General features: G+C 63.5%; 1 protein-coding gene across 1 annotated transcript in view; it reads right to left on the bottom strand.

Annotated features, from left to right (window-relative positions):
- Positions 1-27,916, bottom strand: part of SBF1 (SET binding factor 1) — a 62,028-nt gene that overhangs the window by 26,944 nt on the left and 7,168 nt on the right. The window contains exons 2-4 of the mRNA XM_032196880.1: positions 7,085-7,170; positions 1,600-1,737; positions 1,349-1,477 (exon numbers count right to left, since the gene is read on the bottom strand). Of these exons, the coding sequence (XP_032052771.1) occupies positions 1,349-1,477; positions 1,600-1,737; positions 7,085-7,170 (353 nt within the window). The remainder of the gene's footprint in view (positions 1-1,348; positions 1,478-1,599; positions 1,738-7,084; positions 7,171-27,916) is intronic.

Here is a 27,916-nt window from a genome sequence, read left to right as displayed (position 1 = left end):
GAGCAATGCCAACACTGCTCAGCCTCCCTGCGAGGGCAGCGGGGCAGAGCGGGCAGGTAGGCAGACATCGAGCTGGGAGCGGTGCCAGCCAGGCTCCAGGCGCTGCTGCAGGAAACGTCTGTGTTGGGCAATAAGCGAGCTGACCCACTTTCCTCCAAAAACATCCCCAGCACAACCTGCTCCTGCCCCGTGCGGCAGGCGCGGCGGCCCGGCTGACCTCGCTCTGCCCTCCCAGACCCCAGCCACGAGCAGCTCCTGTGTTTTGGGGAGTCTCAGCTCCACGGGGGGCTGGACAAGGCACAGCTCATCCCCGACGTGAAGACGAACACAGGACACAACTGGTGAGGGGAATGGGTTTTGTGTCCCAGCTCCTGTCTGCTCTCACGCTCCCTCCTGTCCCGGTGTCACTGCTCTCACCAGAGGGTCTCTGTCTTTTCCTGCCACCCCCCAGCCAGCACGGCCTCACGTACACTCAGACACCTTCCCAGCACCATACACAGGTACAAGGTGCGTGGTTTGCCTTGCTATGAGGGTGCCCGAGCGTGGCCAGGCTGCCCCGACACGCTGCAGTCACTGCACTGCTCAAACCCAGCCGGACACGGTCTTGGGTGACCGGCTCCAGCTGACCCCGCTCCAGCAGGGGTTGGAGCAGAGGTCCCAGCAGGACGTCCCTGCCAGCCCCAGCTGCCCTGGGGTCCTGTGAAGCCCGAGGTCTGTTTGAAGCAGCTCCAGGCTGAAGAATGGAGTGATATTTTTCCCTGTCAGCTATTACCACCGGGAGGGCGCAGCGGCTGAGCACCCCCAAGGAACAGCCCGTGCCCACGGGGCAGGCTGGGAACAAGAGACGCAGGCACGGGGCAGCTACCCCGAAGTGATATCCTCACAGCAGGAGGGAAAAAAGGAAGAATAGAGCCCAGCCTGGTGGAAAATGCCACCCTCCACAAGCCCAGCACCTGGGCTAGCAGCGGACGCTGCCCACACGTGCAGGGCAGAGCTTTAGGAAGGTGCCAGGTCGCAGCCCGTGCCCTCCCAAACCTTTTCCAGCCACGTAATGCAACGAGTTTGAGGAAAACACAGATGGTCAAGATAAAGGCTGTGCAGGAACAGGCTGTGCTTCATGGTTTTTGCATTAACAGAAGTGGGTCAAGGCCACCAGCCGCCCAGCGTGGCCGGGTCCCTGTTTGCTGCTCTGTGGCCAGACGTTCGGGTTCAGCGCACCGAGCGCGGCGGTGCCGTGCAGCACATGGCACTGGGGGGCTGTGTGGCCTCCTGCAGCTCCTGCAACCTTGAGGCCTTCACTGAGGTTGCTCCTCCTCGTCTCCCCTCTCCCAGATCGTTTCAGACTTACCCTGAAGACCTCGGCGTGGTCCAGCCGCGACACCAGCACCAGGCTTTTGGGAGCAAAGAGCTGCGCCGGTTGAACAGGAGATGAGGACGACTCTTCCTCCTCCTCGCCATTCCTGGGGTGGCTCTGAGGCTGCGGAGACACGCGGATCAGCCACGTCAGACACCTCTCCCTCTCCCAAATCCCAGGTTCTTCCAACAGGGGAAAACCAGGCACCCACAGCACCAGGCACCCTCCCCGGCAGCCCGCGGTACCTGCGCGCTCTCCACGGCCTCCCAGAAGGTGAAGCAGGCACAGTAGTGCCGCTCCGAGTTGATGTCGGTCAGCACGGCGACGAAGAAGGTGGGGGGGTTCCTCTCCGTGAAGAGCTGCCAGCCGCTGGGCTGGCAGAACTGCAAGAGAGAGCAGGGGAAGGGGGTGAGCACCGGGACCCGCTGCCACCCCGTGCCTGTCCCAGAGCTGGCACGGGGCTGGGGCTGAGCTGCGCATCGGGAGCGGTGCCTGCAGGATCCGTGCTGGGAGCTCCTCCAGATGGGGTGAGGCTGGGTGCGGGGTGAGGTCAGGGTATGCGGTGAGGCTGGGGCTGTGGGGCTCTGTTGGGGCTGTGGGGTGAGGCCGGGGTGCGGGCACAGCGCTCCGGGAGGGGGCACTGCTCCTGCGGGGCCGGGAGCGCCGACCCGGGCTGCTCCACGCTGCAGCGCGCGGCTTGGCTGGTTCCTGGGGACTTCCCAAACACCCTCCCGGCCCAGCGGGTAATTCCAGCCCCAGAACTCCCCGCGGGGTTTCAAAATCTCAAGGGATTTTTCTGCATTTCCTCTTCTCAGCATCCGCGTTTGGCTGGTGCTGGCGCTGGAAAATTCCCGGTAGTTTTGGGACCCCACAGAAAGTGCTTGGAGAGCAGGAAAACGCGGCAGCTTCCGCGGGCACAGCCTGGCAGCCCCGAGGACGAGGCGATTTCAGCAAAACGGGGGCTGAGAGTGGGAAGGCCACAGGGCCAGTGGGCACAAACGCCAGCTCCAGCCCTCGCTGCTGAAAGCCTGGGTGCCAGGGGTTGAGCGTGCCATTTCTCAGGCCGTGGGATGAGCAATCTGCATCCCCTGGACTGCTCCCCGTGGAAAACTGCACGAGGACACCACCACCACCACTGCCACCACCACAGGGCACGGGCCCTGCTCCGCTGACCCCATAAAGCTGCCCCCTGTGCCGAGGCAGCTCGGACCCGTTCCTTTGGGAGCTACGGCACCGCTAAATGGGCGCAGGGCAACGACGGTGCCACACGGACAGGGGCGTGCCTGAGGGTCTTCAGGTGGGCTTACAGATCTGCCCCAGCTCAGCACCGGAGCCCAGACCTTGATCCTGCCGTGGGAGGCTCTGAACTGAGCCGTGCTGGGGCAGAGGAACGAGAAGAGCTTCAAAACATCACAGGCTGCTTGGAAGCACAGCACCAGGGCCCAGCTCCTGCTGCTGGGTACCAGCCGTGCACGGCGTTGCTGCAGCCCGATGCACACAGTGATCCTCAGCCATTTATCGTGCACAAATCCCCACAAAGCAGAGGTCTGATGGGCGCTGCCTTGTGTCGAGCTCGGTCCTTACGAAGGGACAAACAGCAATTCAGCTTCTCCATGGCACATGGGGAAGGATTCAGCTTCTCCGTGGGTGTAGATCAGCTGGGGGTAAGAACAGCAGTGCCCCGGGGCTGGTGCCCAAATGGCAGCACCGTGGTGGAGCTGGGCCACACGGAGCTCACAAGCACAGGAGGACAAAGCCACGGGCCCCCAGGCAGAATTAATGATCCCTGCAGGAGGTGAGCCTGGGGCCTTGCCTCACCCAAACCCGCAGCGGGAGGACGCTGACCCCGTGCCCGTTTCCCCTACGGCTCTGCAGGGCCAGCACCCGAGGCGGGCTGCTCCTCAGCCTTCATGTCTGCAGGAAGGTCTCACAGCAAGACAGAGCCGTGTCCTGGGCTGTGCAGACTCTGCCTAGTGCAGCCAGAAGCATCTTCAGCAACAGAGCCATCCTCTCGTGCCCCTGTGCTTGCCGAGCCTTGTTCTCCACAGCTCCGCTTTACTCCTTCACCTCTTCTCCTTCACCGATGGTGCTGCAGGCCCTCCCCAGGTCTGCAAGGATTGATGTGGGGGCATCTTGTCTATGGCGATCCAGGACAACCCCTGGATCCTTCACATCCACCCCGTGAGGCCAGGGGAGGGCAGAGCCCCCACCGCCCAGCAGGAGGGGAGGCACGGGGAGCCCCCAGCCCCAGCAGCCGGCTCGCTCCTCGCCGAGCCCAGCGCAGCCACCGGTGGCTCTGCTCGCTCTCAGCACTGCAAACCCACAGTCCATGGGTCCAGACCGAAGTGGCAGAGGAGCTCGGCTCAGCTCTCATCACAGCACAGGAGCAAAGTGCCCAAGGACATCTCTGTGCAGCCCGCAGGGGGCCGAGACCCCCAGAACGCAGCCCCACCGAGCCCCCTGCCAGGGCCAGGACCGGCGGCGGCGCGTGGCTGCACAGCCCCGTGCTCTGTTACCCGAATGAGGAGGCTGCAGCTGCCAACACGCAGGCAATTACCTTGTGGTCGGAAAACAAAAGGCCCTCGCTGCTTCACCCCGGGGAGCAGCAGCAGCCCTGATGCTCTCCAGCACGCGGGTGCCAAGAGGAAACGCAGGAAGCGTCTCATCTCTGCCAGCACGCACCAGCTCCCGAGCTGGCGTCTGCCAGCGTTCCCCCTTGGCCACAACGCGCACCTCGACGCCCAGGTGGCCAAAAGGCCAACAGCATCCTGGCTTGTATCAGGAACGGTGTGGCCAGCAGGGCTAGGGAGGTGATCGTCCCCCTGTACTCAGCTCTGGTGAGACCACACCTCGAGTACTGTGTTCAGTTTTGGGCCCCTCGCTACAAGAAGGACATGGAGGTGCTTGAGCGGGTGCAGAGAAGGGCGACGAAGCTGGTGAGGGGCCTGGAGAACAAGTCCTACGAGGAGCGGCTGAGGGAGCTGGGCTTGTTCAGCATGGAGAAGAGGAGGCTCAGGGGCGACCTTATCGCTCTCTATAGGTACCTCAAGGGAGGCTGTAGCGAGGTGGGGGTTGGCCTGTTCTCCCACGTGCCTGGTGACAGGACGAGGGGGAATGGGCTAAAGTTGTGCCAGGGGAGTTTTAGGTTGGATATCAGGAATAAATTCTTTACTGAAAGGGCCACGGCTGTCCTGCTGTCCTCGGCCTGTGCTTGGAGAGGAGCGGTGCTGCCATGGGGAAGCACTCACATCCTGTGCCTCTGGAGCAGCTTCCACCAGGAAAAAAAAAAAAACAAAAAACAATTTTTGTTTGGAAATGCTGTCAGCAAGCTGGGGCAGAAGCTGCCAATTCCTCAATTCCTGCTCCCTAAGACACCGAAAATGTGCTCCTCGGAGCAGTCGGGCACAGAAGGGACGGCACCGGGGGGCACAAGGCTACCAGTGGGGGCCGCCCGGTGTCCCCACGCTGCCTGCCAGCCCTGCGTGCTGCTCGGCCACGAGCCTCCCGGCGACTGCTGGAAAGCCTCGGAGCCACCCCAAGGCTCCCAACAGGACGAGGCTTCAATTGTTTAAATTCCGCAGATTTTTTGGCTGGACAGTTTGGCCCTTGGGAAAAAAGCGCAGCTTTCCTCTTTCTTGGCACAGGTCCCAAGTCCCCTGCAGACAACAAGGAAACGCGAACCAGAAAAATAATACAGATTTTTGCCTCAGACAAAGTAAATAGCGACGTCCAGGAGTGTGCTGGGATTACGGGGAGCACGCAGTAAATAGGAAGAAGGTTTCCCACCGGCGGTCCCGAGGACTGGTGGGCACGCAGCGCCACGTGGCAGCTAGAGGAGCTCCACGAGCAGAGCACCCGAAATGAGAGCAGGGACCAGGAGACGTGTCCAGCCCCGAGCTGCTCGCTCCTGGCAGACACCCGGAGCACGTCGGCAGCCCCCTTGGGCAGGGGGTTCACGTGGCAAGGGTTGGGTAGTGGGGGCCAAAGGGGTGGCTGCTGTGAGAAGAGGCCAGAAGCTGACCTGTGTCAGAAAAGGGGCCTGCTGCTGGCCAGAGCAGATGGAAGAAAGGGAAAAAAAAACACTGGGGAACAGCAGCCGGGAGAGAGAGGAGTGAGAAAGCTCCCTGCAGCCCCCAGGTGAGTGCAGCAGGAGGCAGGAGGTGCTCCAGGCAGGCAGCACAAGTTCCCCTGGGGGTTGTGGAGAGGCCCCTGGTGGAGCAGGCTGTCCCCCTGCACCCATGGGTCCCACACGGAGCAGATCTCCACGCTGCAGCCCGTGGAGAGGAGCCCAGGCAGGAGCAGGGGGCTGGGGGGAGCTGCCACCCGTGGGGGCCCCGTGCTGGAGCAGTTTGGGACTGGGGGATGGACCCCGTGGGACGGAGCCGTGTGGGAGCAGTTCCTGAAGAGCTGCAGCCTTTGGTCAGTAGGATCATGTGGGATCAGCTGGGGAAGGACAGCATCCCATGGCAGGGACCCCACGGGGAGCAGGGGCACAGAGGGACCGAGGAGGAGCGGAGGAGGAAGAGCGCTGCAGGCTGACTGCAGGCCCCAGGCCCCTGCGCTGCTCGGGGGGAGGAGGTGGAAGAGAGCGGGTGGGGAAAGGTGTTTTGGGGTTGTTTTTGTTTCCCACTGCTCTAGCTTGTGAGCAACAGGCAATAAACTTCATTATCTCCTTTCTCAGAGTCTGTTTTGCCCGTGACGGCAATCGCTGAGTGACCTCCCTGTCCTTATCTCAACCCTCTCCACATTTTCTTCCCCTTTCCCTTTGAGCAGGGGGAGCTCGGCTGCCCACCCCAGTCAAACCCCCGCACCCTGCAGGCGCCAGCAGGGCCCAGAGGTTTGTGCACCCAAAGTGCTGCCCGTGGGAGAGACAGGCAAGGCAGAGCCCAGCACACGCCACCCCAGCCCCACGTCTGCTCGGAGGGGACAAAGCCCTGGGGACAGCGTGACCCCAATGGGGTCCCCTTCTACGTCAGGAACCCGCAGCTCCCCTGGCCAACACGAGCGCTGCTCAGGGATCCTAGCGCTCGTAGGGCAGCAAATGAACTTCTAAAACTTCATCGTCATCAGTTTGTGCTCCGCTGCACTCAGCCAGGACCAGGGAAGAGCTGCAGGAGGAGGAACGCAGCCGAGAGGGGGCCTCGGCCTCGCGGTGAGGGGGTCCCGCGGAGCCCACGCCGCTTTCCAGCAGAGCGGCAGCCCCGACGCAGCAGGGAAGGGTTTTAAAAGAACTCCTGCTCAAATTTAGAAACCGAGGAGAACAATCCTATTATCCTTGATTAGCTAAAAGCTGGTTTGTGAAGAACCCACGCAGCGCCAAATTAGACTGGGTGTGTCGCTCCGGGTACGACCCAGCGGCGATCGCAACCTCAAAGGGCTGCACGGCAGCGGGCGGAGGGCTGGGGGAGGGATCCAAGGCCCCCACCCCTGGCCCGGCGGATGCAAGAGGAGCACACCCAGCCCTGCAGCAGGGCGAGCCCCCGCCGGCCCGGGCTGGGCAGTGCTGGGAGAGCTCTGCCGATGGACGAGCCCCGCTGCTGGGGACGGGGACGTGGAGTTTCATCCGTGCAGCTCCCGAGGGAAGCGTGGCCAGGAGCAGTGGGGGCACGCTGAAACCCACCGCTGCCAGGGCTGTGTTGGGGTGGGTGGGCGCTGCTCTCTGCTGGGGCAGTGCGGGGCTGTAGTGGGACAGCCAGCCCGGGCCCCGGCCCCGAAGGGCAGCACACTCACCAGCTCGATGCCTTGAGGAAAGGGGTTGTCCTCCCAGTCCTTCTCGGGGAAGCGCTGCAGGATCTGTCCCTGTCCATCCCCGCTGCCTGCAGGAAGGAGAGGAGGGTTAGAGGGCAGGCAGCCTCCTGGTGATGCCAGGCAGAGCTCCAGCAGCACGACACCCCCACGGACACGGCAGCGCAGCAGCGACCCCAGCCCCTCCACGGGCACAGCCACGTGTGCCCTGGCACAGGAGCAAACAGCCCCGAGCAGCTCTGGGGATGCACAACCTGGCACAGCAGAAGTGCAGCAGATCTCTGGCCAAGTTTACCCTTGGTTTCCTTCCTCCTTGCCACTGCTCGTTATCTGCAACTTGGCACTCGACGTTTTCCCCGAACAATGGAACCGAGCTGCTCCGTTTCATTTTCGGGTTCCCCTGGGGCCCGCAGCTGCCCCGCGGCTTTACATCACCTGAAGCCCACCCCGCTGCTGAAGGCCACCCACACCTTCCCCCGGCTGAACGCAGCAAAACGAGCGTCCCCCGCTCACCCCCTGCCCGAGCTGGCCACGTAAGCACGGAGCCAGGCACAGCAGGGACGAGGCCAGCGCTCCAGGAGGCACCCGGAGGGCCTGAAGCAGCAGCAAAACCCCACTGAGGCTCCTGTAACTCCTGCTGCGTTCCTGGAGCTGTCTGCGAGGCCAGCGATGTGGCCTGGCACTGCCCACGTCCCCTCAGCTATGAGCTTACACACCGTAAATCCCTGCTCCAGGGCACGGAGCTGCAGGAAGGTACCCAGGGCGCTGGCGGAGGGGTGGCCCCAGCCCACGGACCCGCCGGGGGTCCCGGCGGACGCCTCCTCTCCTCCTGGCAGGGACGTCCCAAGCCTGTGGGGCCACGTCACGGGAGGAGCCGCGCCGGGAGGTGCGCGCCGCCGGCGGGATATTTTGGGCACCCAGACCTGTCTCCACCACCCCGCTCACCACCGGCCAGCCACAGCTGAATTTAGCAGAAGACGGCATCAGAAGAGATGCCACTTATAGCCCGAGGACCGAAATGGAAAGGTCAGTGCCAAGTTGTGAAGAAAATAGTGCCAGGCGGCACGTTGGCCGAATCCCCCTCGCCCGTCCCTCGGGCAGGGCTGGCGCAGCGGTGGCACCAAGCACCGTGAGGGCTGCCTGCTCCAGCACTGCGGGGCTGCACGGGCAGCACGAATGGAGAGGTCGCTCCGGCAGATGTTGGAGCAAGAGGGCACTCAGCCCCCGGGCTTCTCCAGCATGTTATTTAGCAGTGTGCACCCCACATGCGCCCCACCTCCTTCTGCCAGCAGCACCAACCGGCCTGGCCCACAAACTCCGAGCAGCCGTCGGTGCCGAGCCGTCCGGCGCTCCCCTCGGTCCCTCCTCGGGCAGCCCGACCCTGCCTCCTGCTCCCTGCCCCGGCACACATCTGCCTATCGGGCTGTTCCATCAGCGCAGCCCTTCCTGTGGCACGGAGCCGGCCCGGCTCGCCGATTCTTCTGCTCCCCGTCCCGGGAAGGCACGTGTGCGTGTGAACGGGTGCTGGGCGCAGCTGCCGCGCTCCTCTCCTTCCTTCCTGCCGGCTCCTCCGCGCAGGAACGGCCGCGGGACCGAAGGTGACACCTGGCCGCTGCTCCTGGGGCAGCCTGCGACGCCCGGGATCCGTGTCGGGCTATATTTGGAAGTTTATGAGATCTTATCACAATACAGGAAACTCTAAATAAGCAAAAAGTTAAACACTCAGCTGACGCACCACAACCCAGTGACCTCAAGGCTCGGGCAGGCACGCTGGCACGCTGGGGACACTGGGGACGCTGGGGACACTCTCCCGGGGCAGGCAGCTCCCAGCCCGGCCAGGGCTGTGGCCGAGCGAGAAGCTCCCCACCGCTCCCCTTCCTCCTGACACCGCTGAGTGCTGGGACGAGAGCAGCTCAGCCCCAGTGCCCAGCGGAACAGCCGGACCAGGGCTGCGCTCAGGGGCCCTGTGCCCTGCTCCCGGAGCGTCCCCAGGGCCCTGCAGCCCCGTCCCCCCGGCCTGGAGGCTGCCCCCAGCCCCTGCGCACCTCTCCAGGCTGGCACTGCCAGCAGGAAGCTCGCAGCAGTGTTTCCATCCACTTGGACCTGCCCCTCGCTGTGACAGCAGCATGAGGGAACTTGAAGAAACACTTCCATGCAGGGGATCGTGGCTGGCTCAGCTCCTCCCAGGGCCGTGCCTGCAGCCCAGAGCCCTGCCTGCTTCCCCCAGCACTGCACAGCCCGTGCTCAGCCTCCAGAGCACTCAGACATCGCTCCCAAGGTCATCAGGAGCTTCAAATTGCTCCCCAGCATCTCACAGCTGAAATTGGTTCAAGCTCAGCTGTTTTAAAGCACCACGAGGTACCCCGTGCCACAGGAGCACCGAGCGCAGCTCCTGCGGTGGTTTCCCGCAGCGTGGTGCTCAGCCACGAGGCACAAACCTGGTGACAACCTGCAGGGGCCCTGGGGCTGCTGCCACGAGTGCTCAGAGCTGTGCTCAGCCCCCACCGGGCCCAAACCTGCCCGCGCCGTGCCATGGAGGCGGGCACGGGGCTGCCCGCAGGCTGCTCGTGGTGCTCCCGGAGCAAGCAGCGACCGAGATAACCCTCGCCAGGCCACGAGGAGGGTGAAACAGCGTTGGGCAATCACCCCGCAAGAAGCAGGAGCTATTGCATCAACTGCTGCCCCGCTGTGACTAACGTGCCAGCACCTCTCTGCCGCGCTCAGCTCCACCTGCAGGGCCAGATCCCGGCACCACTGCCACGCGGTGGCCGGTGAGAAACGGCACGGCAAGGGCCTGGGGAAAGCAGGCACCGTGGGGAAGTGCTCAGGCAAATGTGTGGACCAAAGGAGCACCTGAGTGTCCAGGATGGCTGGCACTGAAGCAAGCAGAACGCCGCGTTCAGCTGCTGCGAGGAGGCTGGGGAAGGAAGCGAGCAGCAGGCGAGGCGCAGCAGCGAGCGGCACGGCCCCGGCTGAGCACGGGCCAAGAGCACCGGGCTGCAGGAGCCCGCAGCGAGAAAGCGGCAGCAGGAAGCTCCCCGATTCCTGTTTGCTGGCCAAGCACAAAAGATCTGGAGCACGGGACAGCAGCCCAAGGCTGCGACCCGCACGAGGTTGGCCAGGCACCAGCAGCTCCCCGCGGCACGCTCGGCTGCGGGCTGCAGGCTCGCCCTCGGCCAGAGCACCGCAGGCACCGTGCCCTCTGCCAACACCCAAGCCCGCAGCGCGGCACCGAGCTGCCCAGAAAAGCCACTCCAGCTCTTGGAGGCACTACAACGAGTGTCCCCCTTCTCTCTGCCCAGCAGGAGGGCAGGGGACAAGCCGCAGCCACGACAGCCGTGGGGGACGTCGCTGCAGGGCCCTGCGCGGGCTGGAGTGGGCACAGCGGGGAGGGATGTGTCTCCTGCAGAGCCCAGGGAGCTGCACGGGTCCCCTCCCCAGCTCCCCCAGCAGGAAGCAGCCTGCTTTTTCACCCCAGCACCACTCCTGCTGTTTCACTTTCAGACACAATCCTTACCGGCCATCACCGCTGGCTCTCATTTCCCCTGTGTTGCCCGTCAGGCCTCACCCCAGAAGAGAAGCTTTGGAGACAGGTTCCAGCCAAATCCCTTCTCATTTCTTCCTTTCAGCCTCAGGAGGAAGCTCCTTTGAGGTCCTCCTCATACAAACTTCACACTGAGGCTCCTGTGTTCACCCCCTTGGCCCCAGAGTTTCCTCCAAGACGAGGGGATTCATCACGCTGAGCGGAGGAGACGAAGCACCGCAGCCAACGGGGGGTCAGCACAAAGGCACACAAGAGGCAGGGACACCACAGGGACACCACGGACATCAACTCCTCCTCCGGGAGAAGCTTTGGGGGTTCACCAAACTGTGCAAGGAATCGGGGGGAAGTCAGGGGTTCGGAACTTGATCCTGCAAGCCACAGCCCTGCTTCTCCCTCAGTGCCCTGCAACTTCACAGCTGGTGCCTGGACACCAAGGTGAGCCCCGAGAGGCAGCCAAGGGACCGGTGGCAGCGAGACCGTGGACAGCACGAGGTGGATTTCAGGCCTGGTGCATGGGACCTGAGAGCAGCCACGGCTCCACCACCCCGGTACCTGGAGGCAGGGTGTCCCTGCGCCCCTGGGATCCAGCAGGATGGCACGGTGTCCCTGTGCTCCTGGGATCCAGCAGGACAGCAGGCAGCTCTGTGCTGGGAGCAGGGTGCAGGACCCCGAGAGACCTGCGGTGATGTGCAGCACCACGGTCCCAACGGCACGAGACTTCGTGCAACCTGCAGGAGCCGGCTGCAAGGAGGCATGCTCCCCCTCGGGTCGGGGCTGCCCTAAGGGACAGGAGGGGTCTGAAGGCTGCCATGAGCCAAAAGCCACCTGTACAACCCCAGGGCGAGACAGCAGGTACAGTGCCTGCAGAGAAAGGTGCCGAGCCATGAGCAGGGCAGTGTTTCCTAAACCCAACCAGGTCCCGGCCGCCTTGCGGTGCTGTGCCGCTGCGGTGGCCCCAGGGAGCAGCGGGAGCATCGCCCCCCCCGGTCCACATCACCCCTCCAGGTCCCTGGGGGCTGCCCCAGCACGTTGGACAGCCCCAGCCCCAGCCCCACCACCGGTGGCCGCGGCTGCCCCGGGACCAGGGTGGGGAGCGGAGGTCCCAGCCCGGCCAAACCCCGCGCACCGGAGGGCACGGCGGCCCCGAACAACACGGCGAGTGTCTGCCCGGGACACAATAACTGCAGTGTTCCCCCGTTACATATTTATGACACCAGCACGAAGAATGGCTTTGCTATGGGGGAGCACAAAAGGGCTGTGTGCGGTGCTGAGGATGGAGCTGCCCCGCTCCTCCCTGCCCCTGCGCGGTCCCAGCTCCCCCGGGGAGAAGCCCACCCGTGCCCCAAATTCGCCGTGGCCCCGCGGGAGCACGATGCCACTGCCGAGGGCACGGCTCGCCGGGCAGCCAGCCGTGGTGGTGGCATTCACTGGGCTCGTGCTGTCCCCTCCTGCTCCTCCCAGATCCCCGACCCGCTGCCCCATTTGTCTGCAGAGGGGCCGGCGAGCCAGACCAATAAATAACCCACACTTTTTTCTTCGCTTCATGTTTTAGTGCCACTTCACAGGGCGAAAACTTGGGAAAAGACAGAGTTCGGCCCTTTCCCAGGCGGCGAGAGAACCAGATGCCTGCGTGCCAGCTGAGTCAAGCAGCCCTGGAAGCAGCCACAAACTCGAGGCAGATTTGAATCGACACCAACAGGAGCAGCGGCCCCACAGCAAACCTGCAGGACAAGAGCAGGGCGACGCGGAGGCTGCGGGCTCTAATTCCACTTCTGGTGGTTTTTAGGGCGAAACACTCCGTAAAGAACCAATGTGGCGCTCAGCATGCCAGCTTCTGTGCCGGGTATATCAGAAATAAAAGGACGAAAACAAACGAGGTCTCTGTTTAAAGATCGCCTGGGTGATGTTTGAAGACACGCTCGGCTCTCCGTAAACACGAGGTGATAAGGATCAGAGGGACAAACAGTGCAGGATGGGACCGAACCGCTGGACGGGGAAACGAGCTGCCTACGTGCGGGCCCAACGAGGAGGGGAGCGCCCTGTTGCTGGGAAAGTTTCCTGCAGTTGCGGAACTTCTCCCAGCTGCAGGCGAAGCACTCGACTCTTGGGTCACTTCGCTCCCAGAAAAACGTCCCCGGCACCGCGTCCGCGGGACGACACGGCCCCCGGCCAGACCCGACAGCGTTCCTCCGGGGCACGGCGCTGCCGGGAGCCCTGGGAGCCCTGGCCGAGCTGGGGAGCTGCTCGGTAAGGAGACTTTTATAGAAGAGCTAAAATTAAAGCCTCCACAGAACTGGACGGCGTTGTTCTCCCTCGCAGACCTCTCCGTAATTCTATTTTCACACCATTCCTTGCCCGGGGCCCAGCTCTCGTCCCCAGGCTGTCATTACCGTTCTCAAACCCGTTCTTAGCGATCTCCAATTAGGGCCCAGAAGTGTCACCGAGACATCCCCTCTCCTTCCGGACACCATCCCGTGCGCGGCCACCGCCGGGGCCACCGGGGCCGGGACCCACCGGAGCCAACGCTCGGGGTCTGGGTGCTGCGGGGGGAACCCTGTGAGACCGTGGGATGAGTCCCCTGCATGCCCACGGGACGGGTCCCCTGCCCACCCATGGGTGACCCCGGCTGCCCTCCCACCCCCTCCGGCAGTGCCCGCTCAGATCTCCGACCAAGGCGTCTCCCGAGGTCTCCGAAGCCGCTGCTCGTGCCCACGCAGGATGTTTCCACGATGACCGCCCTGACCCGCAGCCCAGGAGGAACTGAGCGGGTCCGGAGAGATCCCTCCTCGCCCAGGACCCGTCACGGAGGGCGGCTCAGGACCCCCGGGACCGCGGCACGTCCATCGTGCTGGGCAGGGGGGGGAGAAAACGCTTTACTGCCGCCTCCGGCACAGGTTGAGAGCCGAGGCAGGGCACATGCTGATACGAAGCTTTCCTCTTTTGTAAAGCTTTCCTGTTCCTTGAGCACACGCCAAGAGGAGAGTCGTATTTATCTTTAGAAACATTAAGGCATAAGAGGAAGCAATTAAAAAAAAAATATCCGCCTGTTTCCAAGAGCTTGTCCCAGAGAAGTGCTGCTCGGGGCCCGCAGGGTTCCTGGCAGCCGGCGAGATAAGCGTTTTACAGCTGCCTACCGCTGGCTCACCCTTGGCCATTTCTGGAAATGCTCCTGCGGGGACGTAAGAGGAAGTCCCGCACAGAAACCTCGGGCTGTGGAAACAGCCCCCGGCCCACACAAGCCCCCGCTGTGCACCCAAGGCACCTCGATGCCCTCGGCACGCTGAGGGGCGAGCCCCGGGTGCCCCCTGCGCCCCTGGAGACCCCCAGAGTCCTTCAAGGAGCCCCCCACAAAGGCCGTGCCGAGCCTCCACGACCCGAGGGTGCACGCAGGCACCGCAGCGCCAGGGGCTGCAGCTCGTGTCGGGGGGATGCTGCTCCTGGTGACGTGGTGTGGGCTGCTCCAGCCTCGTGGCTTGCACGCTCCTAACCCTGGTGAGAGCTCCTCACGGGGAACCCGAGCCCCCTCAACACCGGTTTGCCCACCCTGCACTTTGCCAGACGGTCAGGATGCCAACTCAGCTCCCAGGTTTCCACAAACCACAACCTGAAAGCCACCGCTGCAGTGAAAAGCTGCTGGGGGCCCTGCTTGTACCCAGCCCTGCCCGTGCCTGTGCCCAGGGCTCCCCAGCCCCAGTGTCAGAGCCCAGCCGAGGGGCGAGGTGTGCGAGGAGCCCCGGCAGGCAGGGACACGCTGCCCGGCCCCGACACTCTCCAATTATCAGGGCTTTATGGAGGTGGAGAGAGCCCAAACGGTGCCATGTGGCATTTTACATCATCAGGTCCATCAGTCCAGACAAAGAGAAGAAGGAGGAGGGTTCTCAGTGTCCCACAGCCGTCCCCAGGCATTAAAACATGGCCTCGAGGAGCATCCCCAGCACAGGACGGGGGAGCCGAGCAGCACAACACCCCCGGCACGGCACTGCAGCCCAGGGCAGCAGGTACTGGACACCACTGATGGGCTGGGGGATGGCAGAGGGCAGTGGGACAGTTACAGAGGGCATCGCTGCCTCGGCACCGAGCCTCCCCACGCCTTCCCTGTGCCAGGCAAGCCGTGCCATATCGATTCCTACAAACCTGTGCCCCGTGAGGTTACACACACAGCACGGCTTCAGGCAGCAGGGGCGAGCACAGCGTGGCAACGAGTGCTGAGAGGGAGCTCCAGCTTCGGCCAGGGGCAGGCACTTCGACGGGGAGAAGTTTCTCTCCTGCAGCTGCTGACCGTAACAGGCATTTTCAGCGCAGGACAGCTGGTGTTTGGGGATACAAACCCCGTGATTCACCCACACCCCGAGCCCAACGCCCCGCGGTGCGCTCCAGGGCAGCACCCAGGAGCCGCAGGACCTGACCCACAGCACTCGTGGCTCTGCTGGGCGGTGGAAGCAGGGCAGGGGCTGAGCTCAGGATGCCCGCCGGTGCCTTGGGCTCTCTGCTCGCCCAGCATGCGCCCAGGAGGAGGAAGCGACGCAGCGTGCCAGCGTTACCTTCACCGCCTCTTTTCACCACATTTCCTCCTGGCTGCCGGAGGCTGCTGCGTGACGGCGGTGTGATGAGCTCAGTGGGGCTGCACCGGCTGCGGGCACTGCATCTGCTGCATCTGCTGCATCTGCTGCACCTGCCCCTGAGCACCGTGTCCACGGGAGCTGCTGCCGTTTAGCTGCAACGCAGGAACAGCTGAGTGAAAGCAGGCAGCGAGGGAGCGTGAGGCAGTGCTGGGGCTGGGAGGTGACACGGGCGGACAGCCCACGGTTACTCGAGCGAAACGGGCTGTGTGTGTGAGCATCTCCTTCCCCACAAGAGGCTTTTTGGGCTGACACGGTGCACTCAGGCGTGGTTCCCGAGCACGCGGGTGTTTATGGGCGCGCTGCCTCACGCCAGGAGTCTGTGCAGCCCCGTTCAGGACTTCCACATTCGCAGCAGGGCAGATTTTATACAACCCCAGGTGCTCGCACAGCTAGCTGAGGTTCTCCCCGAGAAATGGACGCGGTGTCTGGATGCCTCCCGGGGGGGTTTGTGTCCTGTGGGGGCAGCCCCACGGCACCGCACCAGGCAGGAGAGGCCACAGGGCTGCTGCGAGCGCACTGGAGGAGAGGACGTGGAGCAGGGATGCTGCTCGGGAAGCCTGAGCTGGGTTTCCTCCACGAGCAGCAGCCTCGTGATGGAGGAGGAGCAGCTCAGGGCAGCGGGCACCGAGCAAACAGCGCGGCCCACGCACGGCTCCGCTTGGGGAGGGTGTGGGGGGGGGGCCAGGGGACAGCGACTAAAAGCATTTTGGGGAGGAACCTGCTCTATTTTTACCCAACGCCAAATTCCAGTTGCTTCCCGGGGGAGCCACGAGCCAGCTCCGAGGGCTCCTGTCCCGATAATTACAGGGCCGCAGCGCCAGCCTAAAAACAGCACGTGCTGCACGGCCCCCCCGCGGCACCGGGCACCTGCTGGCTGCTGCCCCCGGGGTATTTTTGGTGTCCCCCCAGAGCTGCCGGCTGCCTGCCAGCACTCCCACGGCCCTGCTGAGGCCGGGGGGCAAATCAGAGAGGTAAATTTGCCTCAAAAGTGTCACGGGCACCGCGCACATCCTGTAGGACACAGCGGCACGGAATGCCCCGAGCCTGCGAGGATCAGTGGGTCCAACTCCACTGGGGACCAACTAAAAATAAACCACATACACAGAACCACAGAGCCACGATCAACACCGGCACTGGGAGCGCTCAGCCCGAGCTCACAGCCCCCAGGGCACCAAGGGCTCGCTCACCGACAGCACTGCCAACAGCTCCAGGCACCACACGTGGGCAGAGCCCTGCCCCTGTGCCACGAGCACTGGCTCTGCTCCACCACCTCTCCTCCTGGAGCCCTACTTCCAGCACCCCTCTCGGCAGCTGAATTTGGGCTCTGAGCCTCCCAAAAGCCTGTCGGGGGCAAGCCAACCGCCCAGCTCTGAGTCAGCACCCCTGGAGCTCTTCAGGAAACATGTAGCTGTAGAACTGAGGTGTGTTTTAGTGGTGGACCTGTCACTGCCAGGGTAAGGGCTGGGTTGGATGGTCACTGAGGATTTTCCCAGCCTGACCCCATTCCATGATTCGGCCTCACCTGGCCTTTGGCTGCACCGCTGCTGCGCCCTGCGACTCCCCCAGGTGTAGCAAGGCACGGCGCTGTGCCTGGGCATGGGGTTAGCACTCAGCACATCCCTGCCCACAACCCATTTCACTGCAGGCCCTCGTAATGCCCAGCCCTCACACAGCCCTCAAAGAGCCCTCAAAGAGCCCTCAAAGAGCCCCCAAAGAGCCCCCGTCTCCTCCTGGCATTGCGCACCGTTGCGTGTGCCACCATCCCGGGTGACGCAGCCGAGTGCCGGATGAACGGCGCTGCCAGGAAGGGGCTGGGAGGAAAATCCCTCGCAGGTGACGGGCAGCACCGCCAGCAGTGCAAACACCGAGCACAGCGTGAGCACGGGGCACGCCACGGCCCTCACGTGGCGCCGCACGGGGCGGGAGAGGCGCTCCCGGCACGGGGCAGCCGGAGCTGCAGGACGCGGCGTGCCACGGCACGGCTTGGTGCTGCCGAAACTCAGCCGGTGCCAGGCGTCCGGGCAGGATGTGAGCCACATCTCGTGGGCACCGGGCTTCATTTCTTGGAGCTCTGACCCAAGCACGGGGTTCTCCCACCGCACGACGTTACTGGTGCTGTACGACCGATCTGCCTTCCTGCTTCGTTCCATTCCGCCGGCAATTCCCAAACGTTTCCCTGAGCTGTGCCAGGCAGAGAGGCAGGGTGCTGGTGCCAAGGCAGGGCATGGCCCCGAGCCCCTTCCTGCAGCCCCACCGGGCAGCGAGGGCTTTCCCCTAACCCCGGGCACTGCCCCCCAGCTGGACCCACAGCGAGGCACCACTGGAGGCTCGGGACTCCCGGAGGCTGCTGGCCACGTCTGTGCCGTGTCACCATCGGGTGAGCACCGCCGCCGGCCAGAACCATTCACCAACTGCTGCCCGCTGCCCAGCCGGGGCATTTCAGCCCCTGTCCCTATGGGATCGGGGCTCCTTCAGCCAGGTCTGCCTTCCTTTTAGGCTCATCTCCACGTGGGAATGGGAGCGCACTTCTGGTACCGCACCGAGTCTGTTACAAACGGTGGAGGACTGGTAACTCGTAAAATTGTATTAAAAACACAAAAGGCTCCGGGAATTTCACCCTGAAGGGAACGACCTCTCCTAACCCTGAGAGCCCGCTGAGGCACTGACACCAGATGTGAGGGCACGGAGAGGAGCTGGGGGGGACCCATCCCTGGGGGGGCCAAGGCCAGGCTGGAGGAGGGGTCGCGCCCACGGCAGGGGCTGGAACCAGGTGGGCTCCGAGGTCCCTTCCAACCCAAACTCCTTCATTCTCTGAACAGAGCAAGGAAACTCCAGCGCCTCTCCCATCTGAGCACACGTGAGGAAAACGCTGCTCCTTTTGCTTGGCAGTAAACTGTAACACAGACAAAGAGAGGGAAAGAGGAGAAGCCGAGCAGAGCGCTGCTCACCGGCTCACGCGAATCCCCCCGAGCCCTCCCTCTTCCAGCACAGCGGGGATGAAGGAATGACCCGAGCACTTGCCTGGATTGCCCCGACCCCACCAGGAGATCGCTCACATCCACAGCGTTTGCCAGGACCAACATCTCCTGCAGCTGCAGGAGGAGGGTTTGTTCCCAGGTGCAGGAGGCAGCACCGAGGCTGCACCGAGGAGGGATTGGAGCCAGCGCAGGGAACGCCACGCTCAGAGAGAGCAAGGGCTGCGAGGGGCAACAGCAGCAACTGCCAGGACGTGACACGGGGAGCAGGCAGGGCTCCAGGTGCCACAGCCAGCGCCAGCACTGCTGGTTCTGCCCCGGCGTGCATCAGGTGAAGGGAGAGGAAACACTCAGAGGGGTGCCACTGACCCCACTGCACAGCACGGCCGTGTGCGCACCGACTTCTGGTGTGCTGGGGCCCTGGGCAGCCTGATCGAGCAGGAGGCGTCCCTGTCCACGGCAGGGGTTGGAGCTGGATGATCTTTGAGGTCCCCAACAACCCGAGCCGTTCTGTGACACACGGATGAGGACACCAGCTGTGCCGCAGGGCTGCACAAGCAGCCATGGGAAGGCTCCTCAGTGCTCCTCCAGAGTCCATCCTGCCCCAGCCACCCCGAGCAGCCTGGCACGTGGCACTGCACGGGGATTTTGGCTCCCTGCATGAGAGCACAGCCGGGTGGTGCATGAGAAGCCACCGAGCACCACGACACGCTGCACAGCCCAGCCTCACACCCGGCAGCACACGTGGTGGGGACGTCCCGCGGCGGTCACGGCTGCAGTTGCTGGCACGGGCACAAGCAGAGTCCCAGAGCCCTGCTGCAGCGTGGGCAGGGCGGCCCCGAGGTCCGGCTGCTTGCAGGGCTGTGTTTGAACTCGCAGGGCTTCGAGGTGGAGAGCAGGAACGCTGCACAACCAGCGCTCAGGGCTGGTGCTGATGGGGGGACCGGGTCGTGGAGAGGGAGGGAAGCGCTGCCCGTGGCCGTGAGGAGGTGCAGGGGGACACGCGCCAGGCAGCCCAGGGCAGGCAGGCAGGGATGCTGCCTTCCCGACACTGGAATTCGCCTCAGACTGACCCAGTGCTTCCCCTGTCTCCCTGCTGGGAAGCGAGGACCGTGCCCCACTGCAGCCCTTGCTGAGAACTGCGCCAGCGGGGAAATGAGGGGATGCTGCGAAAACTGACGGGCACAACAGCAGGCACGATGAGTCCTGGCCTGTCCATGGGGCCAGGGAACAACAAAACCACCTCGGAGGAGGAGGAGGAGGAGGAGGAGGAGGAGAAGGAGGAGAGGCCAGGCAGAGGGGGGCTGCAGCAGGAACCGAAGCCGAACGGTTCCTGCAGGAACCTCTCCGAGCGCGCCAGGGCAGCCAAGCCCAGAGGGGGACGGGGCTGCTGCTAACGGGAACTGAGAGCAGCGCTAACCTCAGCCCCGCTAGGAGGGAGAACCAACACATTCCCCTTCGGCTTCCACGTGAGCAGCTCCCTGGCGAGCTGGGACTCGCTGCTTAGCTGGAAAGCCTTTAAGAGGCTGGGGAGTCCCCTGAGGTCGCTGGAGCTCGGAGGGAAGGACGGGCAGCACCACGCCGGGCGGCGGGGACACATATCTCCACGAGCAGGTCCAGCACCTCCGGGCACCTCCTGGAGAGCAGCAGCGAGTGCAGCACCTCTCAGCTCCAGCCTGGCCACGGCAGCCGCTCTGTGCAGGGGGGAATCGCTGCCTTGGGACACCAAAGGCACGGCCTGCGCCCCACCAGCGCACCCAGCTCACAGCACGGCTCCTGCAGGAGCAGCGCCCTCCTTGCAGACAGACAGACAGACAGACTGACAGCAGCCCCAGGGGAGAATCCTGCAGACGATGCAGCACATCAGCCACCTCGGTGCAGGAGAGGCACTGTGTGACTAGGCAAGGGGACGCTGTGCAGCCTAACTCAGGAGCTGGAAACAAAATCCTCCTCCTCTCCGAAATCAGCAGGCCCGAGGCACCGGGCAGGCAGGAGACATCAGTGCCTGTCCCTGCCCACCCCGGGGTCCTCCCTCGGGTTTATCAGCCCCAAAAGTGGGAACCAGATCCTGAAAAGCAGAGGAAGAGGCTGGAAGGGGCTGGACATAGCCTGAAAACGCCTCCCTTCCCCGCACCTACAGCCTCCCAGAGAGCCAGGGGAGCCGTGAGACAATTTAAAGCTGATTTTGAGGGTGAGAGAAGCCCGTGGGGCTCCGTGCTGGTGCTTCACCCCTCTCAGGGTCTGACAACCTGCTCCTAGATGAGGGAAGAGCACTGCTGGTGCACTGAGATGTCCTGAAGGCCGTCAGGGTTCCTGCAGCTGGAGAAGGCAGCGTCCAACCGATGCCATGGCCGAGGCACCTCACCGAGGCTCCGCTCGCTGCTCGCTCCCGTCCCACCTCACCAACGCTTCAGCCGTGCTGTGCCACCCAGACCTCAGAGCAGGGCTTCGTCCTCTTCACTATGCCCGTTTCACCCCCTGAGACAGAGATTTCCAGGAGGACAACCAGCTGCAAAGCAAAGTGAAAGCTGCCCAACTCCCTGGTGTCAGGGGACACGAAGCCTCCAGCCTGCCTCACTGGGCATCGGGAACACCACCAGCCTCCGTCCCATCTACAGGGGACGACCTGAGCTCCACTCCTTCCACACTGAAATTACTTTTAAAAAAGAAAAGGGCGATCACAGCCTCTTAGCAATGAGATGCCTGAGTTCACAGCAACGGTTAATCTTACAATCTAAGTTAGGGCAGTTTTGCCACTACCTCATAGACCAGTCCGAACCTCTTGGCAGCACCTCTCCAGCAGCTCTGCCACGCACTCACCCGAGCCATCGGTGGCTTTAGGTCACTGCCAGCAGCTCTGCCCCTGAGGTGGGTGAAGGAGCTGCGTGTGCCGAGCCCTGCGCTGCTCCCCCCGCGGGCAGTAACACCCCGGGGGCACAGGGGCTGCCCAAGTGTGCCTAAGATCCACGGGGGCAGCAGCCAAGGAGTCCAAAGGATGCAACCAGCCCCAGCCCTCGCCACCAGCACAGGCCCCGTGCCCCATTTCGGCTCCCCCACCACAGGTTGCTGCTGCTGCGTTTTACTGTCCTCGTCCCCCAGAGAGAAATCACAGAGCTGCAGCTCACAGGGGAGAAAAGGGGGAGAAAAAGGGGAGAAAAACGGGAGAAAAAGGGGAGAAAAAGCTCCACGCTGAGCTCCAGCACGGCGCAGGAGGCAGTGAGCAGCCAGGCAAGCCTCCAGCGACAGAGGGCTCGGCGTGACTCAACCCACGCGAGGTGCCCACGGGGCTGGGAGACGCAGGGTGCTCCGCAACGCGCGGCACCGCTCAGCGTTTGTGAACGGCTCCTTGCCACATTTGCTCCCCTAAATCAGATTTCACAACTTATCCCAAGAGACTCGAGGGAAAAAACTGCCCCCCACACGATTGCAGGACACGCCACAGGGAGCGTTGGCTCCTGACAGATCCCAAACCCTCATTTTTGAAGATTTTGGCCATTTGTAAAGAGACTCACACCCTGCAGGGGCCGAGCCTCCCACCACAGAGAAGATATTAATAACCTACTGAGCTACCACGTGGGGAAAGAGAAAACATGACCAAAATCAAAACCAAACCTAAAACAGGAGCTGAAGTGGAGGAACTGCACGGGGGGAACAACTCCGGGGGCAGCTCCTCCAACCGGGCACCGCTCCCGGCACCGGCAGGGCTCCGTCCCGACCCCAGCACAGCACAGGAACCCCTCCAACCAGGGAACACATCAAGTTTTAGGCAGGTTTCAAGCCTTTTCTCCAATGTGCCTGAAGGTTTCTGTACGAATTAATGCAGATTTCCATACAGCCAAGCCCACAGGCGCTGGCTGCAGGGCGCGTGCTGCCACGAGGAAGAAGCCCCCGCAGGGTGGGGACGGCGCCCACCTCGCCTGGAGCCACTGGACTGTGACCGAAACGCCCAAAAAGCCCCTTCCCCACCTCCACACCGCCTGCTGCTCCAGAAGGCAGGCTGCAAGCACTGCACAGGCTGCTGGGGGCACTGCCTGCCGCCCGCTTCGCTTTTAGCTCATCAATCTCAGCGCCGAGTCTCTCGCTGTCGGCAGCGCTAACGGGGGTGCAGAGGAAACAAAGTCCAACGCGGGCGGGCCGACTGCTGGGGACTGCACAAAAAAGAAGAGCGTTAAGTGGAAAAACAACTGTTGTTCTTGATAGAGCAGGGGAAAAGAAACCAAGAGCGAAACTTTCACGCTGCGGGAAAACAAAGCAACGACACAAGCAGCCGACACACAAAACCAACACAGCGCACAAACCGCCCCCTAGTCCCAAAGTAATCCTGCCCAGAGCCAGAGCTGCCAACTGACGTGGTGCCTGGCTGCCAGCACGGATGCCCCTCGAGCATCAGAAGAGGGCCACGGTTTGGTGTGCTCATGGTGAGCAGCACCACGTGCCCTGTGCATGGGGCCGGACCCCGGGGTGCAGGAGCAGCGGGCGCAGTGCGGGACCCCCTGCCCGCAGCCATCAGGCTGGAGAAGCGAGGTCCTCAGCCTTTAAAAGCCACAGGGTGCTAAAAAGTGAATTCTGCACGAGCTCTCAGGCTGAAGGGACTGACTTGGAATAGACGCAGGGGCTGGGACTGCTTTGCCCCAGAGCAAACCACAGCACGGAGCCACAGCAGGAGGTGAAAGGGGCACCAGGCCGGGCGAGCGCGTGCACCCAGACAGTGCAGCCCTTCCTCTCCTCCTGCCGAGCTCCCAGCTTCTCCCGGGTGAGGGGCTCTGCTGTGCACACCCGGGGGCCTCAGAGCCAGCAGACCGTGGGCGAGGAGCCCACAAACAGCCCGAGAGCAGCAGCAGTCAGCGTGGCAGCAGCCAGCATCAGGCCGGGCCAGGCGGCACACGGTGCACAGCTCGGGAGGCAGGGGCAGGCAGTGAGCACGGATGCTCGCAGGGCACCAAGATGCAGGCCCCACGCAGCAAGCAGCTGTACAGGGCCACACACACGAGGCTGGCAGGCAGCAGCTCCTCCCGGCACTGCTCTCACATCCCCTTGGGCAGGCAGAGAGCGAAAGGGCCGCGGCCGCAGCCACCTCGCGACCATCGGGTACGCGGCGACTGCGTCTATATAAGGGAAGAGGAGCGAGGGCCCGCAGGCTGCGTAGCACAGCCCGGCTTCCTGCTTGGTCCCCTTCAGCCCACAAAAGTTTTTGTGCTTTTTTTTTTTTTTTTTTTTCTCTCAGTGTGACAACAGCAAACAATAGCAGGAACACGATTTTAGTTAGCAGAGCGAGGAGAGCGGGCGGCCCCGGGGAGAGGCGCGCGCAGGCGCGGCGTGCCCACGAGCTCAGGGGCACCACAACACACCGCGTGCTGCTGCCGGCTCCCCAGGTATGAAGTGTCATCGCCCCCGGCTCAGTTTTATTGTCTGAAGTGCAACAATTCAGCTCGCTGATTGCCTCTCCTCAGGAGAGATGCTAACTGGTCCTGTTTGGGAGGGATCCTGCCCGCTAGGACAGCTCCGTGCGGGCGCAGGGTGAGCTGCTGGAGGACGCGCCAACAACCAGCAGGAAGCCGCTGGTTCCGAATCCTCGGACTGAAACCTGCTCGGATCCTGCAGAAATGGAGAAGCCACAAACACGGTGGCAGCACAGGCATGAGGGGTCCCTCCTGGTTTCTGTGTAGGGACACAAACTGACCGCAGAGCCCCTCTGCAAATCCCAAAGCCGCCGTGCCCCAGCGAGCGTCCACGTGGTGCCATTGGTACAGCACGGAGCAGTCAGCACACGGGCTATGTCCCTCTGGGCTCAGCCCGAGCTGGAGAAGCTCCATGGTGAAGGGTGCTCGGCGAGGTGTGGGGCAGAGCCATGCGGGGAGAGGCCCCCCAGTACCCCCAGTCACCCCCTGGGCTCTGCTCCCCACACCAGCGAGCTGCTGGATGCGGAACCCAATTCGCCTCCGCTGTGGCTTCCACACCACCAACCCCAAAGGCCTTTGGAGAGGAGAGAAAGGTGCAGCCAGGTCTTACAAAGCCTCCCGACCTCACCAGCCCGTTCCCCCGTGCAGCCCGGCCACGCAGCTCCTGCCCGTGGCCCTCCCCTGCCCGCCCAGGTCCGCGTGCCCCCAGGATCCCATCACTCACTGACCGCCCCCAGCCGCGCCAGCCCGGCTGGGGAAAGGAGCTTGGTTGGCTCAGAGCTGCTGAGCAGCAGGAGCTGGGGTTGGGAAGGACCTTCCTGGAGATCCTCAAGGAGGCTGCGACCACAGGAGGGGCTGAACCAGGGCCCCACCACCCCCCAGAGCCCGGTTGCTGCAGGGCTGCTGGCACGGCACGTGGTGCAGCGACGCTCCCCCAGCTCCTCCGTGGGCACAGAGTGCAGCAGCCTCACCCGGCAAGTGGGCCACCAAACAACGCGCTGCTTGGTGCTGGAAACACCAGTAAATCCCAGGATTTACATTAACTCCCAGCAGCATCTCCATCTGGAAGCTCTGCAAATCCCCAGCCCTGCCCTGCAGCCCTGGCCCCCGGAGCTCACCCCGCAGGGCTGCCCCGTGCAGGTCTCGCTGCGTCCCCCCCAAACAGCGGGGAGCTCACCGGGCACCAGCACCCCGATACAACCACACATCCCTTGTCCCAACACCCTGCAGCACTCCCTGGCAGCTTGGTGGCACCGCACGGCTCCTCTGCCTGCCTCCAGCATCACCGCACCTCACTCGGTTCCACCTTCGTGGAGAGGCCGCAAAGGGCACGATGGCGGCCACCCAAAGCCCCCTGCCCCTGCCTCAGCCATGGACTGAAGCGTGCGTGGGCTCAGGTGGAAAATGTGGTGTCAGACAGAGTGCAACCAGGAGAAAATGGACCTCTGAAGCACAAACACGATGTTACCTGCACGGGTGTGCTTTCCAAGGGCAACGAGCTACTCGAGAACCTCGGCGGTGCCGTTCCATGGGTACGGGTGCAGGAACAGAGCACAGACAGCTCCGTGGGGCGGACTGCCCGCTGCCAGGACAAACCTTTAATCCCCAGCACAGCCGTGTAACAGACTTCAAGCTGGCTGAAGCGAGTAGTGACCGGGCTGCTGGACGGCCCCTTCCTCCCAGGGCTGTACCTCAGGGTTGGGTCACCCCCACCTCTCCCCGTGCAGACACCTAACACCGCACCTAGAGCAGCTGCAGGCGTTGGAGGCACCCGAGACAGCTCCCTGCTCCCACCCTGCCCCTCCCCAGTGCCACCAGTCCCATTTTCTCCTTATAACCTCTCTCACCTCCTGCAGTGCAGGCCTGAAGACCACGGCCAGCTCCCCGTGCGCCTCCCGGACCCCGGGGACCTCCAGCCCCTGCCTCAAAGCTCTGAGGACACCCCTGTGTGAAGGGAGTGCTTCAGGCCCCCGCACCCCCCCCTGCAGCAGGACGGCCCTGGGTTCTGCAATCACCCCTCGGAGCCCAGGATGCGGCTCCTTCCCGTGGCAGAAGTAGGGCAAAAGCTGTGGCAATTGCACGGAGAGGCGGGGTTGGTTTGCTTGGCTTTTTGTTTGTTTTTTAAAAAACTGCACGGGGGCGTTGTCCTCGAGCAGCTCCCAGTGCTGCTGTTGGAGCACGGCCGCGGGCAGCCCCTCAGCCCCCAAACCAGGGTCCCCTCCGCAGGCAGGGCACCAGGACACCATCCCACTGGGACGAGAGCAGCGTGCTGGTAGAGCTTTGTGCCCAGGATTTTCACTTCTCACCCTCTGCCGTGTGCGGATCCACAAGGAGCCACCACCACGAGCCACGGACGAGGGCAGCAGCTCCCAGGGTCACAGCACAGAGGCTGCAGGAGCACCGCTGGTCCCGCTCCCACTGCAGCCTGCCGTGCCGTGGCTGCTCCTCTCCTGCTGCCTCCCGGGCCGTGGCCACAGATTTCCTTCTCCAGCAGCAGACTCGGAGGCACCGCAGCCCCTGCGCTGCGCTGGGCTCGTGGCTGCCCTGTGGCTGCGTTCCCATCCCCATCGGAGCAGTACTCGTGGTGCTGTCGTCCAGCCCAGTGTCCCACGACAGCATCCCACGACAGCGCGCTCCTTCCCCTTGGCCTGACGCCACCGAGACGCTTCGCATCCAGGAGACGGGGCCAAGATGTGCCCACGGATGCTTTTCAAGAGCCTTTGAGAACATGCAGCTACTTTTTCATGTGCGAAACCTTCTGCGGAAAGGCCGAGTCCATGAAGAAGGAGAGGTTCTGACCTCGTTTTGGGGAGGTGTGCTCAGCTTTCCCGCTGAATGACCTTACCGTCGTGCCCCTCACCGCACCTGTGAGTAAGGCGATAGCTGCACGCCTCTGGGGTTTCACAACACTCCGTCCACCCCTGCCAAAAATTCGGTTCTCTGGGGTTTATTTCATTTGTTCTCCCAGCGGCCTGGCGCAGCCTCAGGTCCCGGAGGCATCGTGGCCCCGGCCAGCCCTTCCCTTTGCCAGCAAACCCAGCAGCACCAACACCAGTGGCACCGACACCCAGCGCCCCAACCAACATCTCCAAGACACCGCCTGCCACAGCCCGGCCACCCCACGGCCTCAAACCCAGCTCCTTCCCCCCTCAGAGGCTCAAACTGAGCGAGTCCCCGGACCGAGGAGGTGGGACAGGGGGCAGGAGAGGGGCTGGCACCGCCTCGCCAACGCCACCACCGCGGGGACACGGGGCTGGCCCCGGCCACAAGGCGTGGAGGTGATGGGAGGCAGCGGGCACGGCCACGGAGCACGGCACCACGACCAACCTGCCCGTGGCTGCAGCCCCACGCAGAGGGGCTCTCGGAGCTCACACCTTGCCCTTCTCCTGCTCCAGGCTGCCCCCAGCCATCACATCAAACGGGGAGGCTGCCGGTGGTGACGGTGCCAGGACCAGCCACAGGCAAACCCTCCGAAGGGAATGCCCCAAGCAGGAATCCCGGTTGTCCCCCAGGACAGCTCATTCTGGAGGGACACGAGTCTAAAACTGGGACAAACCTTGCGAAGGTGCATCAGTTTTTAAAAACATCCAACGTGATCACCCCGACATCCTCCACGCTGAGGAATTTCCCTGAGAAGCAGCGTTTCTGAGGCAGTTCTACAAAGTGAGAGTTGCTGAGAAAAGTTGAGGTCAGTAGGGAAGAGCCAACATCCCCATCCTCTGCTTCCTTAACTGCCCAAGCGGCCTCAGTTGCCAGCACTCAGAGGGAAAACAGAACGGAGCTGGGAAGGTTACAGCAGGAAGGAGGCAGATAACTGCGCGAAGCAAGCGAGGAAGCCTCCAAACAGCCCAAAACCAGTCCAAACGGAGGAAAATAAAGAGCAAAACCAGAGCACGGTCAAGGCAGCTGAGGGAAACTCGGAGAGCCTGAAGCCAAGGCAGAACAAGCAGCGCGATTCAGCAGCAGGAATTCCCCCGCCAGCAGCTGCAGGAGCTGCAGCTCACGGCTCTGTGCCGTGCACGCTGCTGGCAGCGCCGCTGCTCGCTGCCCTGCTCCACAGCCCGGGCACGCCGGCTGCTCCTGCCCGGCTCCACTTCACACAGAGCCTTCGAGGAAACAGCCAGGCGGGAGCGGATCCTCTTCCAGGCAGGGACAGCTCCCCACGCCGAGCTGCCAGGGAAAAGGGCGCTACAAGGGCCTGGAAAATGAGAAACGCAGGCGGTAACCAAAACCCGACAGGAGCTACCCTAGAGCTGGGGAACGAAAAATCTCCCCTA

This window comes from Aythya fuligula, chromosome 1 (genome assembly GCF_009819795.1).
Source record: "Aythya fuligula isolate bAytFul2 chromosome 1, bAytFul2.pri, whole genome shotgun sequence".
NCBI classification, from domain to species: domain Eukaryota; kingdom Metazoa; phylum Chordata; class Aves; order Anseriformes; family Anatidae; genus Aythya; species Aythya fuligula.
Note: the sequence above shows the minus strand (reverse complement) of the source record. Positions and strands in the feature narration are given on the sequence as shown.